Source organism: Saccopteryx bilineata, chromosome 1 (genome assembly GCF_036850765.1).
Source record: "Saccopteryx bilineata isolate mSacBil1 chromosome 1, mSacBil1_pri_phased_curated, whole genome shotgun sequence".
NCBI lineage: Eukaryota > Metazoa > Chordata > Mammalia > Chiroptera > Emballonuridae > Saccopteryx > Saccopteryx bilineata.
In genome coordinates, this window is record NC_089490.1 from 157,820,949 (window position 1) to 157,837,511 (window position 16,563).

The 16,563-nt window shown below is 52.6% G+C and overlaps 1 protein-coding gene across 5 annotated transcripts in view; it reads right to left on the bottom strand.

Annotated features, from left to right (window-relative positions):
* Positions 1-935: 935 nt before the first annotated feature.
* The window catches only part of PALM (paralemmin), a 29,452-nt gene continuing 13,824 nt past the window's right edge, over positions 936-16,563 (bottom strand). For 2 of the 5 annotated variants that reach the window (XM_066278141.1, XM_066278153.1), the window contains exons 3-9: positions 16,402-16,482; positions 16,120-16,250; positions 14,133-14,283; positions 11,686-11,707; positions 10,495-10,557; positions 7,621-7,752; positions 936-3,040 (exon numbers count right to left, since the gene is read on the bottom strand). In XM_066278141.1, coding sequence (XP_066134238.1) covers positions 2,508-3,040; positions 7,621-7,752; positions 10,495-10,557; positions 11,686-11,707; positions 14,133-14,283; positions 16,120-16,250; positions 16,402-16,482 — 1,113 coding nt within the window. In that variant the 3' untranslated portion in view covers positions 936-2,507. The remainder of the gene's footprint in view (positions 3,041-7,620; positions 7,753-10,494; positions 10,558-11,685; positions 11,708-14,132; positions 14,284-16,119; positions 16,251-16,401; positions 16,483-16,563) is intronic. The other 3 variants (XM_066278145.1, XM_066278165.1, XM_066278158.1) reach the window with 3 other exon arrangements.

The following is a 16,563-nucleotide window of genomic DNA, read 5'->3' on the forward strand; positions in this document are numbered from 1 at the left end:
TCATCTGGTTTGAGCAAAGTTCACCAGCTTAGATCCAAGGTCGCTGGCTCGAGCAAGGGGTTACATAGTCTGCTGAAGGCCCCGCCAGTCAAGGCACATATGAGAAAGCAATCAATGAACAACTAAGGTGTCATAATGAAAAACTGATGACTGATGCTTCTCATCTCTCTTCGTTCCTGTCTGTCTGTCCCTATCTATCCTTCTCTCTGACTCTCTGTCTCTATATAAAATTAAAAAAAAAACAAAAAAAAAAAAAAACTGAGGCACAGCAGGCTTCAAGGCCTGTTAGTGGTAAGGCTGGGATTTGAACCTGAGCCTACCACCCTATTGCTTATATAGGGAAACTGAGGCCCTGAAAGAGACTGCAACACCCAGTGTGCTGGGGCACTGTGGAAACAAAGAACCCCAATGTCCTGCTCCCAGATGGTGTGGACTCTCACTTAGGATTCAAAGACCATTGAACAGATGGGCAAACTGAGGCCCAAGAGGTCAGTGACTACTCCCAGTCACAGTGAGACAGAATGGGATTGTGTCCCATAAATGCTTCCTCCCTGGTGGCCCCACCTGTTTTCCAGAGACTGGCTCCCTGCAGAATGTGGGGGTGTCTGTGAGGTCCTTTTGGTTTCCTGGGAGGCTGAACCCAGCCAGGGGTGACCTCACAGCCAAAGAACAGGAGAGGGATGGGGCGAGGTAGGTGTAGAACGGAGGACTCCACAGGAAAACAGAAAGCAAGTCCTGACACTGGCTGCTGCCACATTAGCTCCAGATGTTACCTGCCCCAGGGTGCTCAGATGTGCTCAGGTGCAGGTCTGGCTCCACAGATGTCCCCACCACAGGACCGCATGAGCTGGAGGGGTGCAGCCTCCTTTTATACCCATTCTGGTGGGCCCCCACCCTGGCTGCCCCCCCTCAAATACAATAACTCCAAGACCCAGGGCGTTCACACGGTTTATTTGCTTCTCTGGGAAAGTCAAGAACACGGGCCTGTCACACATCGAAAGCAGAGGGGACAGCAAGGGCACTTCAGCGGAGGCTCTCAGCTCGAGAACTTGGCAGCTTAAGGAGGAAGGGGGTCCATGCCACTGCTGACGCCACCTCAGAGAGGGACTCTCCTCCCACCACTGAGGGGCAGAGCTGAGACTAGACAGGCCAGGCTGGTTTCAGGCGGCCCCTGCACGGTTCTGAGGAGGTGAAAGGGGGGAGCGGCTTCGTCCTGGGCACGAGGCCAAGGGACCCCCCCGGGAAGGGGCCCAAGATGGGGCCTGGTCTTCCTATAGCCCACACAGAAGAGGGTCTCTGAGCATGGGCATGAATGTGCCTCTGAGGGCAAGTGTAGCCACAACCTGGGAGATGTGTGTGCACATTTGGGTGTCAATTGCCTACATGAGAAGAGTCCCTCACCCCTCACCCCTTCCAGTGAGGGGGGGAAGGCTCACGTTGGGCTGGGCAGCCAATGGGGGTCTCCTGCTGCAACCCATGGGAAAGCTCCCCGCCCCAGGCTGTGTGCTCTTCCACTGCCCAGATTATGCCAAGCCCAGTAGAACTGGAAGTGGGTCTGATTTCTGGGGTACAGTTGGGAGACCCAGGACCCTGGCCCAAGCAGGCTGGAGAATGGGCTGGGGCAGCCCCCTAGATTCCCCAAATTAGCACCAGGAGGAAGGAGGGCCCAGTGAGGGTGGGAGCGCAGGACAGAAAGTGGCTCACATAGTCCTGCCTTGTGCAAGAGACAACTTGAAGACCCTCACCTGCCCCATCCAGAAGACAGCACAAGGGTCATAGACCCTACCCCCCAAGTGGAGAGTGTGTCCTCTGGGCTCCCCCTTCCTAGGCTCCACCGTCCACCAGCCACGCCCACAGAGAGCATAAAAGGAAGGGCACATCAGGCTGAAGTGTCCAGAGGGGCCCCTGTTCCAGGCTAAGAACTGAAGCCTGGTCTCTGACTGAGGCTCCCCAATGAGGCACAGCCTCACCCCAACAGCCCAAAGTCCCGACAACACTGCCTTGGCTGGGGGGCCGCCCTTCCAGGGGCTAAGGGGAGAGAAAAGGCCCCCAGGACCCCTCGGAACCCCAGTCCCTCTCCAGTGGGATGTCCCTTGGAGATCTCATTGGAGGTGGCAGGAAGGCACAGGCAGAAGGCCCAGAGGGTGGTGGGCTTGCCTGGGGCTGCACAGAGGCCCGGGTCCCACCAGCCAGGAACTTTGTGGGCAAGAGCCCATCTGTGGAGCTGCCATGACATGTAGGGGATCCTCGTTTTGGGAAAGGTGGGTCTGTCCATGTCTCTGTCCTACCAGGCACAGGCACACGGCTCAGGTTTAGAGTGCGTTGGGGTGGTGATGGGTACAGGACCACTGTCCCTCTCTTTCCAGTGAAAGAAAACTCAGAAGGAAGATGTGACAACACGGCATATCCTGGGGCCCATGATTGTGGGTGGAGGTTGGGCAGGCACCGGGGCCAGGCTGTGGGTGTCTGTGGTGTGGAGGGTGGGGCTAGGGTCTGGGGCCTGCAGCTCACATGATGGAGCAGCATTTACAACGCTGCTTCTTCATGTCAAGGTCCTGGGTGTCACTGGCAGGTGCCTCAGGCCCCACCTGGTTCTCTTCCCTGGAGCCTGCGGTGGCAGGGGCCTCAGCCGCACTGCCGTTGGGTGGGGCGGCCTCCCTGGGCTCAGCCTCATCCTCGATGACCACCAGCTCCGCTGTGATGGTGTCCTGCAGCCCCAGCACTTTCTGGGTCTCCGCCTCATCTTCCACGTTCTGGTAGCCCATGAAGATCATGGTGACCGGGGGCTCCTGGCCAGGCTGGATGCCTGGTGGGCCTGATGTGGCCTCACCTGGCTGTGCCTGCACCCCAGTGATCTCCCGCCTAGAGGGCGTGGTGGTCCGGACAGCCTCCTCGGATGCCCTCCCGGTCTCCACTGCCCCAGCCACAGGACCTGCCTCACTCAGCGTCACCTCATCTGCCTTGTGGATGAGTTCGTCCACCTCGGAGGAGCTCAGTGGCTGGATCCCGTTCACTGCAGTGCTGTCTACAGCATGGACAACTGGTGGGGTGAAGAGAGAAAATGAGACCAGAGAGAATGCCTGGCAGGTCTGTGAGCCACCCTCCAGGCTAAAGAGAAAAGCATAAACCAAATTAGATGGACAATTTAAACTCCCTATTCGGATCTGTGGACACAGATAACTGGTGCACAGAGGAAAATTCATGGGCAAACACTTGTTATAAACAAATAAAGACTAGAATTCAATGCATTGGGATGTTATTGTCTTGCATTTTGAAGTATTTGTACTTGCAAAGTAGTTGTGTGTGTGTGTGTGTGTGTGTGTGTGTGTTCCATTGAAAAGATGGTGGAAACAGAAGTTCAGAGAAGGGAAGTATTTAGCACAAGGCCACACAGCTGGCCAGGCAGACCCTACTTCTAGTCCAGGCCTGTCTCCTTGCCCTGAGGAGTTGCAAGGATCCTTATTTCTCCCTTCTGTGTGGTTGATCCTGAATTAAATTTAGTCCATTCATCCTGTCTTTCTTGTTTTCCTATAAATGCTCCAAGGGCTACACCTCCTACTCTGAGTTCAGCTTTGGCTGCAGCCCATAGGTTAGATTACCTTGTTCTCTTTCAAGTTTAATTATCTTATAATTAACATTTTGATTGATTGCCTCTCTCAGCCAAGATTTATTTATAATTTTTTTCTTTTTTTATTTATTCATTTTTAGAGAGGAGAGGGGGGGGAGAGAGAGAGAGAGAGAGAGAGAGAGAGAGAGAGGAAAGAGAGAGAGAGAGAGAAGGGGGAGGAGCTGGAAGCATCAACTCCCATATGTGCCTTGACCAGGCAGGCCCAGGGTTTCAAACCGGCGACCTCAGCATTTCCAGGTCGATGCTTTATCCACTGCGCCACCACAGGTCAGGCTATTTATAATTTTTTTTAATGTATTCATTTTATTTTATTATTTTTATTTTTTATTTTTATTTTTTCATTTTTCTGAAGCTAGAAACAGGGAGAGACAGTCAGACAGACTCCCACATGCGCCCGACCAGGATCCACCCGGCACGCCCACCATGGGCGATGCTCTGCCCACCAGGGGGCGATGCTCTGCCCATCCTGGGCGTCGCCATGTTGCGACCAGAGCCACTCTAGCGCCTGGGGCAGAGGCCACAGAGCCATCCCCAGCACCCGGGCCATCTTTGCTCCAATGGAGCCTTGGCTGCGGGAGGGGAAGAGAGAGACAGAGAGGAAAGCGCGGCGGAGGGGTGGAGAAGCAAATGGGCGCTTCTCCTGTGTGCCCTGGCCGGGAATCGAACCCAGGTCCTCCGCACGCTAGGCCGACACTCTACCGCTGAGCCAACCGGCCAGGGCTAATGTATTCATTTTAGAGAGGTGAGAGAGAGAAGGAAAGAGAGAGAGATAGAGAGAGAGAGAAAAGGGGGAGGAGCAGGAAGCATCAACTCCCATATGTGCCTTGACCAGACAAGTACAGGGTTTTGAAGCCACGACCTCAGTGTTCCAGGTTGATGCTTTATCCACTGCACCACCACAGGTCAGGCAGCCAAGATTTATTTAGAAAGATGTTTTTAAATATGGGGGAGTAAGGGACTGTGGTATGGGGACACAGAGCATAAGATATAAATGTTGTAATGATCCTTACAGCCACCTTTGCAGCTCAGGACATGGTCACTTTCTTTAAATGCTTTACCTGTGTTTGATAAGAACATTCATTCTCCATGGGACAGAGTTTTATATCTGCAATCAATCTTTTTTTAACCCCTTGCAATTGATCTTGTTACATGCATTTTCCAAATCTCTCCAACTCTCCTGTCCCATATCTCTCTGATATGTCACTTTTTGAACTGTGCCGCAGTCTCTGGGATGGGATTTCAGCGCTGAGAGGAGTCCTGGCCACAGTCTGATGCCAGCCCCAGATCACAGCCTGAAACTCCAGAATTACAGCGGTCTGGCTGCCCAGGGAGGAGGGAGGGACCCACAGAGCCCAAAGACTCATCTTCTCCCGGCCAAGGGTCAGGGCTCTGATTTCTGGCTTCTGGCCAGAAGGAAAGTGCTCTCAACTTTCAGTTTCCAAACCCCCAGGGAAGGGCATCCATACTTCAAGGCCTTGAAGTGACTTTGGGCTGGAGGCCCAGAGGATGGGTGTGCCTGGGTGATACAGAATCAAGCTGAGTATTTCCCACTGGCCACTGCCCCAAGACAGTAATCCTAGCCCTCGGCTGCCATGGAAACAAATCACCTTCCCATTGCTAAGCAACCAGAGTCTAGTCTGGAGGGTCCCGAGTCCCTGGGGGCTGGGCCAGTCTGAGCAGAGGGCCGTAGTGAGAACCTTCTGCAATCACACGCATCTCCTTTGCCCCTCAGCCATGTGCAGTCATTTTTGCCCAGGAGACAGGCAACTGGGACTTGCCCAGGACTACAGAGGTGGTGAAAGCTAGACCCAGAGTCCTTCCTACCTCGGTCTATGCCCTGAACTACAGCAGAGCTTGGCTATGACAGGACCACCATAAGAGCATTCTGGAGGCCCTGGCCGGTTGGCTCAGTGGTAGAGCGTTGGCCTGGCATGCAGGAGTCCTGGGTTCAATTCCTGGCCAGGGCACATAGGAGAAGCGCCCATCTGCTTCTCCACCCCTCCCCCTCTCCTTCCTCTCTCTCTCTCTCTTCCCCTCCCACAGCCGAGGCTCCATTGGAGCAAAGTTGACCTGGGAGCTGAGGATGGCTCCATGGCCTCTGCCTCAGGCGCTAGAATGGCTCTGGCTGCAACAGAGCAACGCCCCAGATAGGCAGAGCATCGCCCCCTGGTGGGCATGCTGGGTGGATCCCGGTCAGGCACATGCGGGAGTCTGTCTGACTGCCTCCCTGTTTCCAACTTCAGAAAAATACAAAAATACAAAAATAAATAAATAAATAAATAAATAAATAAATAAATAAATAAAAATGGACATTAATAAGTGTTGTCAAGGATGTGGAGAAATTAGAACCCTCATGCACTGCTGGTAGGAAAATAACATAGTACAACCATTGTGGAAAACACCCCACCAGTTCTTCATAAGGTTACACAGAGTCCCCATGTGGCCCAGCAATTTCACTCCCAGGTATCTGGCCAGAAGAAATGAAAATATTTACCCATACAAACTCAGAAAGCCATAAGGTGGAAACAACCTAAATGTTCATCAGTGGATGGCTGGATAAACACAGTGTGGTCCATCCAAACAATGGAATATCATTCAGCCATAAAACATGAAAATGGAAAGGACCTTAAAAACGGAGCTTCATGGGAGAAGCCAGACACAAAAGGCCACGGTCTGTGATTCCATTTATGTGAAATGTCCAGAACAAGAGACAGGAAGTGAGTTAGTGATTGTCAAGGGGCTGGGGGAGGAGAGTAACAGGGTTTCTATTTGGGGAACAAATATGTTCTAGAATTAGACAGTGAGGGTGCACAATGTGGTGAATATGCCCAAAGCCACTGAACTGTGCACTGACCACTTTGTACACCAGTTTCTCACAAGGGCAGCATTGTGGGTGCCCTGATGGACTCTAGAGCCAAGCTGGATTCATCTTATACTGACTCAGGGGAGTGGTCCTGTGAACTCCATTCATGAAGAAAGTTAATGTTTACCTTGATTTTTTAAATGTACCTTTTTAATGTCTTATTAAAGTATCTAAAGTGGGTTTGTCTTCTTTTACTGGCATCACAGTGAACAAGGCCTAGAATTTCTCCTCCCAGGGTCCTTTATGTATATCCTACAGGTCATGCCAAAAATGAACAAAAGTTTAAATAACAAGATATTTATGAAACTGCTCTGTAAGTACTGGTGGATTATACTGTTTAAATAAACATTTTTGCTGTTTAAATAAGAGTGCATTTGATGGTATGTGAATTATATTCATATATATACACATAGACGGGCTTTGGGGTTTTTATGCTGGCTCTCCTACTTTTTTGTGTTCCAGGTTTTCTAGTGAGTGTCTCCCCTAGCCTGTTCCCCTCCCAGTCACCAGGGGGAACCCCAAAAACTAAATCAGGTCTTACTACCTGCTCAGTGGTCCCAAGGCTTCTCCAGTTTCCTCCTTCCACTCTCTATCAGCCCATAGGCTCCTTTTGTTTCCTCCAGCCCAGCAAAATCCATCCTACCTCAGGGCCTTTGCACATACTATGGCCACTGATAGGTGCACTGTTCCCCTATACCCTGCTGTGCATCCAATGAATTCCTGCTTATTTCCTCTGAGGATCCTCCTCAGGCCCCCTCCCCATTCTGCTAGACCAGTTCATGGTCCCCCTTTACAACTCTGGGGCTTTCTGTGGCCTCTATCACAACAGTAATTATTTCAGCAAGTTATTTGTGAGCTCAGGATTGAAGGGCTGGACTCACTGGCTGGCTGGGGAGTCCCATTGGGGATTCACTTCCCAAAGCCCAGTCTAGCACCTGGTGCTCAGCCAGCCTTCAAGGGAAGAAATTGGAGTGAAGAAGGACTGGGCCACAGGTCCAAGTTTTAAGCAACAGTGAGCTAAGGGGGTGAGGCCCTGGTCCTAAATGGCATCCCTGCCAAATTGGATGAGGGTCAGGCTCTGACTCAGGCAGTGAATGGGGATTTGGGGTGGGGGATGGGAGTCTCATACCTTTGGTCTCGTCCTCGTAGACCTTGACGCCCTGAGGGAGTGGCTCCCGAGGGAGCAAAGTGGTGCTGGACAGCACCCGGGTCTCCCCAGTCACCTTGTCCTTCTCCACCGTGATCTCAACCGAATACATGGCTAGCACGAGAGGCACGGGTTATACCACGGCCACCCGCCCAAGTGCCCCCCACTGGGCTACAGCCAAGCCAGGGAGGGGAGCTGGCAGCGCAGAGCCAAGCAGTGGGGACATCCTACGCATGGCCCTCCCCAGCTCAACATCTTTCTGTGGCTCCCCAGTGCCCTGGCCGCAGGTCTGGATTCCTCTGCTCCACATGGAGCCCATCCTTGACATTCCATCCTGTCTAGAAACCCTTACACTACCCCATTTGCTCAAAAGAAAGAATGTGCAGAGACTGGGCTGCCTTGCCCATGTTCACAGCTACAATTGGAACTTGGCTCAAGAGACCAGCCAGCCTGTCCTGGACTCCTGCATTACCTGTCCTTCATGCCTCTCTTTAGTCAACTATGAGTCTTGTCTTCATCTATCTCTATGAAGAATGGATAATTTTCTCTGGAAATAAGTGAATGTCATTACCCCTTAGGGCCATATTCCATACCGGCATCTGGCCCACGTTCTGTAGATAACATTACCACAAAACCACACGGGAGGACTGAGTCACAGCACTGACCCTCCACGACCTCACCTCAAATTCCAACATCACACTGCCTCCTCAACCCTTCCTTTGAGGTCCCACGGAAGCCCCCAAATCACCATTTCCAAAAGCCCTTCCCAATCTGCCCCCTACAGCTGCCTCTCCTGGGTCTTCCTGCCCCAGTCAGGGCAGCTCCCTTCTCTCTCTCTCTAACCCCATTCTCTGTCCATCTGCAAATCCTGTAGGTTCCACCATTGGAACACCCTGAACCCAGCACACTTCTCATCGCCTCTGCAGCCCACAGTCTGTTCTCCTCGCAGCCACCAGGAGGCATCAGTAAGCACCCAAGTCAGATTTAACACTGAGTTTCCACAGCTTGTCCTCCGCAACCACCAGAGTACTCGAGTGAGCACCAAATGAGCACATCCTGGCTCTGACCAGGCCCGCCCTCGCTTCTGTGTCCACCAGACCATGTACCACCTGCCCTGTCACCTCCTTGGCTCAGCTCATCCCTCTCTCTCACTTATTCCGCTCCAACCACACAGGTCTCCCGCTGTTTCTCCAACACACCAGGCACCATCCAGTCTCAGGGCTTTTGCACATGCAGTGCCCCTACCTGAGCTGCATTTGCCCCATGTCTGTATGCCTTGCTCCTTTCTTTTGGGTCCTTTTCCAAATGTCACCTTCTAACTTTGGCCTCCCTTGAGCCCTATGATTAAAACTGTCCCATCCCAGCTCCCCATGGTCTGTCTTATTTTTTCCAAAAGTTAATTTTGGGGGCTGTGCCCTCACCAGAGTATCAGCTCCCTCAGGCTGAGTCACTCATCCCTGGCACACAGCAGGGACTCAATAAGCACTTGTTGAAAGAATGAATGGGCTCTGGCCGGTTGGCTCAGTGGTAGAGCGTCAGCCTGGCGTGCAGGAGTCCCGGGTTCGATTCCCGGCCAGGGTACACAGAAGCGCCCATTTGCCTCTCCACCCCTCCCCCTCTCCTTCCTCTCTGTCTCTCTCTTCCCTTCCCGCAGCCAAGGCTCCATTGGAGCAAAGTTGGCCCAGGTGCTGAGGATGGCTCTATGGCCTCTGCCTCAGGTGCTAGAATGGCTCTGGTTGCAACAGAGCAGCGCCCCAGATGGGCAGAGCATCACCTCCTGGTGGGCATGCCAGGTGGATCCCGGTCGGGCGCATGCGGGAGTCTGTCTGACTGCCTCCCAGTTTCCAACTTCAGAAAAATACAAAAAAAAAAAAAAGAAAAGAAAAAATGAATGAGCGCCATTTAATTCCATGTCCCTACACAGCCTAACACCCCCATCTGCAGACACAGTTGGGTGGGTCATATACTGCACAAGGTTGCCAACTGAGAGGACAAGTGGGGGCTCAGTGCTGGTCTGGGCTGGTTTAACTGGCACAGAAGCCCTGAAAGTGCCCCCCCCCCCGTCTTCTGCCCCCTGGGGCAAAACTCCACCTGGACCTCCCTTGCTACTTTCTCCTTTCCCAAGTGTTGTCACATCCTGTGCTCCTAGGCACACTCCACCCTTAAGAGGGTCTTCACCTCTTAACTCACTCCAATGACAGCAGGAGCAGCAAGAAGGTTTTCGCATCTGTTCTGACAATATTGCTCTTGGGTTGGTTCTGGGCCAGGTCTCAGACATGAAGTCACTGTAATCCCACCCCTCCCACAGGTGGAGACTCAGGTGTCAGGTGTTGGCAGGCAGAGCAGGGATTTGAACCCGACCTTTCAGAATGCTTAGCACTAACCCCGTCTCTCCCTGCTTCCCAGAATGAATGCCTGAGGCCCAGTTTGGTCACCTCCAGGGTCAAGGCCCTCACTCCCACTCCTGAGGCAGCATGAGGGTGGAAGAGGAGGATTCATAGTGTGTGCGGGTGTGTCTGAGCATTTGCGCTACCCCCACCTGGCTCCAGGAGCCAGTGGCACGGTTAAGGGGATGAAAGCTGTGAGAAAGTGATGGGTTAGAGCAGCCATGCGAGAGGGTCCATCTTCTTGGCGAAGCTGGACTGGCATGTGACCAAGCTGCCAAAGCAGAGGCATAGCCCAGCCCTACCCCAGGCTTGGAGCTCCAGCCTGGTCCAGCCACCACCCCCATAACAATGCCCCGACAAAGGGTGCATCTGCATCTGACCTCACTCCAGTCCCTCCAGGCTTTCCAGGACCAACATCAGCCCAGGACAGCAGCTGGAATGAGGCGGCCAAGGCTGGGGGCTGACCTACCTGCCTTCATCATGGTGGAGCCCTCCATCATCCTCACAGGGGTGTTAGAGACTTGCTTCTCTGCTTGGAGGGCAAATAGGGAAGAGAGAGATGAGGGTCAGGGGAGACATGATGATACAGATCCTCCACAGACACCTGGACATGCCCCAGACACGTGGACAGCTCCTAGGCCCACTTGCCCAGATACGAGGTCCTGCCCCTCGCATGCACACACACTCGGACTGCTCCATATGTGCACCCCCCCCAACATGGTTTCCCCCCCCCTCAAAACATACATCAGCCCACAGGCCACTTCCTGTCTCTGAGCTCAAGTGATTTTCACAAAATCCCTGAGAAGCCTGTGTGGACTTTCTTTAATTATAAAATTTTAATTCCACAGTAAGACAAGGAGAGACTCTCTTTATGAATAATTAAAACAAAAAAATCAGGCCAAGACACTCCTGGCCACCACCTCCAATTCTAGCTGGTGACTCTCTTTCCACACTTTACATAGCGAAATAGACTAATTTAATATGTTTTTAAATACAAATTATATTAAATAACTCTAATATACTTCACAAACTATTTTATATTTATATCAGAGTGTATATATTTAAATGTGAAATATTTGCAAATGTGTACATTATACCTGTAATAATTTGGGGAGCATAAAGTAGGTCCCAGAGTTCAAACTTTGTGCTTCTTTTTGTTTCCTGGACCCTCTTTCTTTTAAATGGTACCCAATCCCCAGGACAGCAGGGATCTTGTTCTCCCCGAGAGGCCCTCTGAATTCTAGTCCCCACAGATTTCATTTTACAGATGTGAAAACTGAGGACCTCCACCTTCCCAGGAGCTCAGAGCAAGTGGACACAGAAGGTCGGCCAAGGCCAGGTGCCCTCACAGGGACGGAACAGACCCAGAGCCACAGCCGGTCACACCCCGTGAAGCCTCAGCTTCTTCATCTGTAACTGGGTGTGTGTGCGTGTGTGCAGAGGGTGCTGCAGCAACTCCACTCCAGGGATGTTGTGAAAACTAAGTACAATGATGATGAGGGTCAGGCTCCAAGTCCCGCTCCTTGAGAAAAGTAACAGTAACGGGTCTTGTTGCCATTATTGTTGCTCAGTAGCAATAAGGCATGCTCCCCATGCCCGCCACCCCCACTCTGGCCACCAGAGGGCGCCCAGGCCCAGCGGGTCCCTTGCTGAAGCGTACCTTTGGGAGTGCCCACCGGGGTCTGCAAGAAAGAAGGAGAGGGGTCAGTGGTGCTGGTGCCCCCAACCCACTAACCAGGGCTCAACCCATGGGTGTAGAAACCTGGGGAGGGTCTGGCTCAGCCATGACCCCATCCCAGGTGTCATCTCCTCCTGGACCCATCTCCTGCCCCTGCCCTAGCCTGTAAAAGCAAGATGTCCCTGACATGCTCAGAAGTATTTGTTGCTCCCTAGCACCCCCGATATCCTGGGCTCTGTGTTAGGAGACCCTTGCCTACTGGCCTCTCCTTCCCACCCCTATCTCCGACTGGCTTCCTCACTGGTCCTTGAACACACTCCTGTCCTAGGGCCTTTGTGTGTCCTCCACCTGGAAGGCTATTCCCTGGATTTCACTTGGCTGGCTCCTCTCTCAGCTCCCTGACCACCCAATCCAAAGTTCTCCCATCACATTGCAGCCTCTCAAGTTACTACAGGGTGGGATGAAAGTAGGGTTACAGTTGTTTGTATGGAAAATAATACAAGAATAAACAATAATACAAGAATAAGCTCTGGCCCTGGCCAGGTAGCTCAGTTGCTTAGAGTGTCATCCTGATATGCCAAGGTTATGCATACCATTCTTGTATGGGCATATACAAGAATCAACCAATTAATGCATAAATAAGTGGAAGAATAAATCAATGTTCATCTCTCTCCCTCTCTTCCTTCCTCTCTCTAAAAATCAATTTTAAAAGAATAAACTGTTTCCCGCACTCACAACTGTAAACCTCCTTTCTCCCCTCTGCATACATTATCTTCCCAGCTAGTGTCTCTGTCTGCCCCCATGACATGGACGTCCTGAGGGCAGGGACCACGCTAACACACCCTGTGCTCAATCAATCTCCTGAAATCACCCTCTCACTACAGTCTGCACCTGAAGAACTCATACTCAAACTTCAAAACCTACTTCCTCCCTGGCTGGTTTGCTCAGTGGTAGGGCATCAGCACAGTGGTAGAGTGTGGAAGTCCTGGGTTCGATTCCAGGTCAGGGCACACAGGAGAAGCAACCATCTGCTTCTCCACCCCTCCTTCTATCCCTTCTCTCTCTCTCTCTCTCTCTCTCTCTCTCTCTACCTCTCTCTTCCCTTCCCACAGCCATGGCTCAAATAGTTTAAGCAATTTGGCCTTGGGGCACTGAGAATGGCTCCATGGCCTTGCCTCAGGTGCTGAAATGGCTCGTTTCTGAGCAACGAAGCAGTGGCCCCAGATGGGCAGAGCCCTAGTAGGTTTGCCCGGTGGATTCCAGTTGGGGTGCATGCGGGAGTCTGTCTCTCTGCCTTCCTGCTTCCCTCTTAATAAAACAACAAACAAAAAAAACCACACACACACACAAAAACCCCCACTTCCTCTGGGAAGCCTGCCCAGCCCTCTCAGGAATCACATGCTTCCTTGGACAGCTGGAGCTGAGGGTAACCTGAATTGGTAGGGGGAAAGGAAGCATGTCCCACAGGCCCCTTGAGTCCTAGACAGAAGAAATGTGGTTGGGAGATTCCTGAATATGCATGAATGTACTGTGGTGACCACAAGCTGGGGCCAAAACAGTCCAGGGTCTGGTATCACCAGAACCAGGTATAGATATCAGGTCCTAGAATCAATAGCTAAGTCCAGTAAAGATCACTCCTCACTGTGGTCTTGAACCTCCATCTCAATTTCTCTGGGTCTCAGTTTTTGTCTTCCATCAAATGGGGACACTGTTTGCCTCTGAAAGGGCTGTCACAAGGCTTAGACAGATGGTACCTAGAACATGCTTGGCACAAGCCAGGAGTACACAGGTGCTCAGTAAAAGTAATGATAACGATGACAAGAGGGGGGCATTCATGGAAAGCTCCTTCCGTTTCAGGTCTTGTGTGAAGTGCTTGTTGTCCATGGATTCATTTAACCCTGTGACATCCCCAGCACATGGGTACTATTACAGTGGGGAAACTGAGGCCCAGAAGGAAAAGCCACGTGTCCCAGGTCACATAGCTGGGAAGTGACAGGCTGAGATTCAAATGCAAGAAGCTCTAACATCTAGCCTGACCAGGTGGTGGCGCAGTGGATAGAGCATCGGACTGGGATGCGGAGGATCCAGGTTCGAGACCCCGAGGTTGCCAGCTTGAGCGCAGGCTCATCTGGCTTGAGCAAAAAAGCTCACCAGCTTGGACCCAAGGTCACTGGCTCCAGCAAGGGGTCACTCAGTCTGCTGAAGGCCCGCAGTCAAGGCACATATGAAAAAGCAATCAATGAACTAAGGTGTTGCAACGAGAAACTGATAATTGATGCTTCTCATCTCTCTCTGTTCCTGTCTGTCTGTCCCTATCTATCCCTCTCTCTGGCTCTCTCTCTCTCTCTCTAAAAAAAAGAAAAAGAAAAAGAGACAAGAAGCTCTAACATCTGGGCACAGAAGGGGTGGGGCTCTGGGAACCTCCTCACCTGCTGAGAATTCAGCACCACCTCTGCCTTCTGGGTCTCCTTGGTCGGGCTGGGTGCCAGTGTATGGGCCAGGCTTGGGGCAGCCACATTCTCTTTGGCAGTGGCAGTGACTGCATCCGTATTCTCCAGCACCTCAATCTCCTTCTCCAGCCTAAAGAGAGGGCACAAGTGACAATCCTCACCACGAACTTCCAAGTGCCCACTGTTATTCCAGGCACTTTCCGTAATGGGAGCCCTTGACTTTGATGTTTCCTGCCTGACCTGTGGTGGTGCAGTGGGTAAAACGTCGACCTGGAATACTGAGATCGCCGGTTCGAAACCCTGGGCTTGCCTGGTCAAGGCAAATACGGGAAGCAACTACTACAAATGGATGCTTCCTGCTCCTCCCCGGCTGCCTTTCTCCTCTAAGATCAATAAATAAAATCTTAAAAAAAAAAAAAAAAAAAAAAAGACTGATGTTTCTTAACACCCTGTGAGGTGCTCTTGCAACTTCTTCCTCTCATGACTGGGGAAACTGAGGCAGAGTAAAGAATGCACACAGCCAGAAGGTAGCAGCACTGGGATCTGAACTCTGGTCACTCTTCCCCTTTATCACCTGCGCCACTGCTGACTTCATTTGCTTCCAACTGACTCCTTTTTTTCCACTTAAATACATTTATTTTTACAGGAAGCTTTCTTTATCTCTCCCGGAAAACTGAAAAAAAAGTCACTTTCCAGGTGCCAGAAGATAACTACACAGAAGCCCTGTGAAAACAAAGCTGCATATTAAATCCTGTCCAGCCATCCCCACCATAGGGACGGACAAGGGAAGAGTCTGAAGTCCCTCAACAAGTGAGCCCAGGACAGCAGGATGGACATAGTTTGGGTCAGCTGGAAGGCTTCCTGGAGGAGGTGTCCAGGTAGGAGGCATGGCACTGAATGGGCAAAATGTGGGTGGTAGAGCCACTGAGGAGAGAAAGCCAAGGCCTGCCACAGTACTCAGCATGTGCCAAATTCACAGTAGAGCTCAAGTGAGCCACTCACCCCACCCCAGGACAGTTACCAGCAGGGTGGGGTGTAAAGGAGCCCACCTTGTCCAGCTGATAATTCCAGTGGCCGGTAATTTCTACAGACTTTTCAACCCACCCAGCATGTGCTGCTCTGCCTGCTCAATCCCACTGTCTCTACATAGACCCACCTCTGCCCCAGCTTAATGTTTGTTGGAATTAAGAGGCATAGAAGACCTTCACCTCCCTGTCCTCAGGTGGGAAACTGAGGCCTGGTGAGGGAAATCCAGCCCACTTTTTTCCAAACCAAACACATCAGGATAGGATCCTAGGTCCCCACCGTAGGGCCAGCCTCAGTGTACAGCAGGGCAATGGCCCAATGTGCTGTGGGACCCGGGCAGGCCGCAACCTCTCAGGCGTTTCCCTGGGCAAGGGAACATTTGGAATTTTGGCTGTCACTTCCCTCCACCCTGACCCTGCTGCCCTGGAGCTGAGCCTGGGCCTCCTCCCTGCCTGGAAACTCGAGGTCTTTTGTTCCAGCCCAGGGGGATGGTCACTTTCCCCAGCCTGCCCCTCCCAGCCTTCCTGCAGGCCCAGCTGCCAGTGCCTCTGTGGTCTCCATTAGAACCCAGCCGGGAAGAGCTCAGAGCTCGGGAAGAGCTCGTCAGCTGGGCTGGCACCAGGAAGCCCCTGGGGAGGCCACTGCTGGCAACTCCCATCCTCAGGGACACACAGCTCTGCCCTGATTCCATGTCCCTCATGCACCTGCTTTGCTGAGGCGTCAAGAGAAGGGAGGGATCGCGTAGGGCAGCCCACTGCCCCTGACAACCCACATTGCCCCCCCTCATTCCAGCATGTGGAGGTCTCCTTGCTTCCACCACACATGGAGCAAGGCGGCCAAACCCCAACCCAACCCCTAGCAGGGATCTTCAGGGCCCGCTGCTCAGGGTTCTGACACCCAGACTTTGTGCAGGTCTGTGAGCTCCCCCCACCCCACTCACCTGGAGATGGACTCCTCCAGGAGCCGGGCCTTCTGCTCATCCTCCTGCATCTGCCTTCTCATGTCCTTGTCGCCCTCTGAGGCTGAGGACGGCGTCCCCTCCAGCAGCCAGCGTTCCCGCAATGCCTTGGACTGGGGGCGGCAAGGGTCTGGGTCAGGGTCACCTCCGTCCTCCTGCTCTAACTCCATATTCAAGCTAGGCTTGGGGTCCCTGGGCACTGCCACTCCCTCCTGCCCCCCAGCCTCGGCCAGACTCTGGAGGGGGCAGCCCACTGCCTGGTACCTTTAGGTGCTGCAGCTGCCGCCGGTCATCCTCCAGCTGCCGCCGCTTGTTCTCAATCTCTGCCTGCTTCTTCCGTTTCTCCTGATAGGTGGACAGACAGGACAGGGACGGGGTCAGGTTCAGGCAGGGGGCCACGAAGACCCCACCCAACCCACCTAAGGC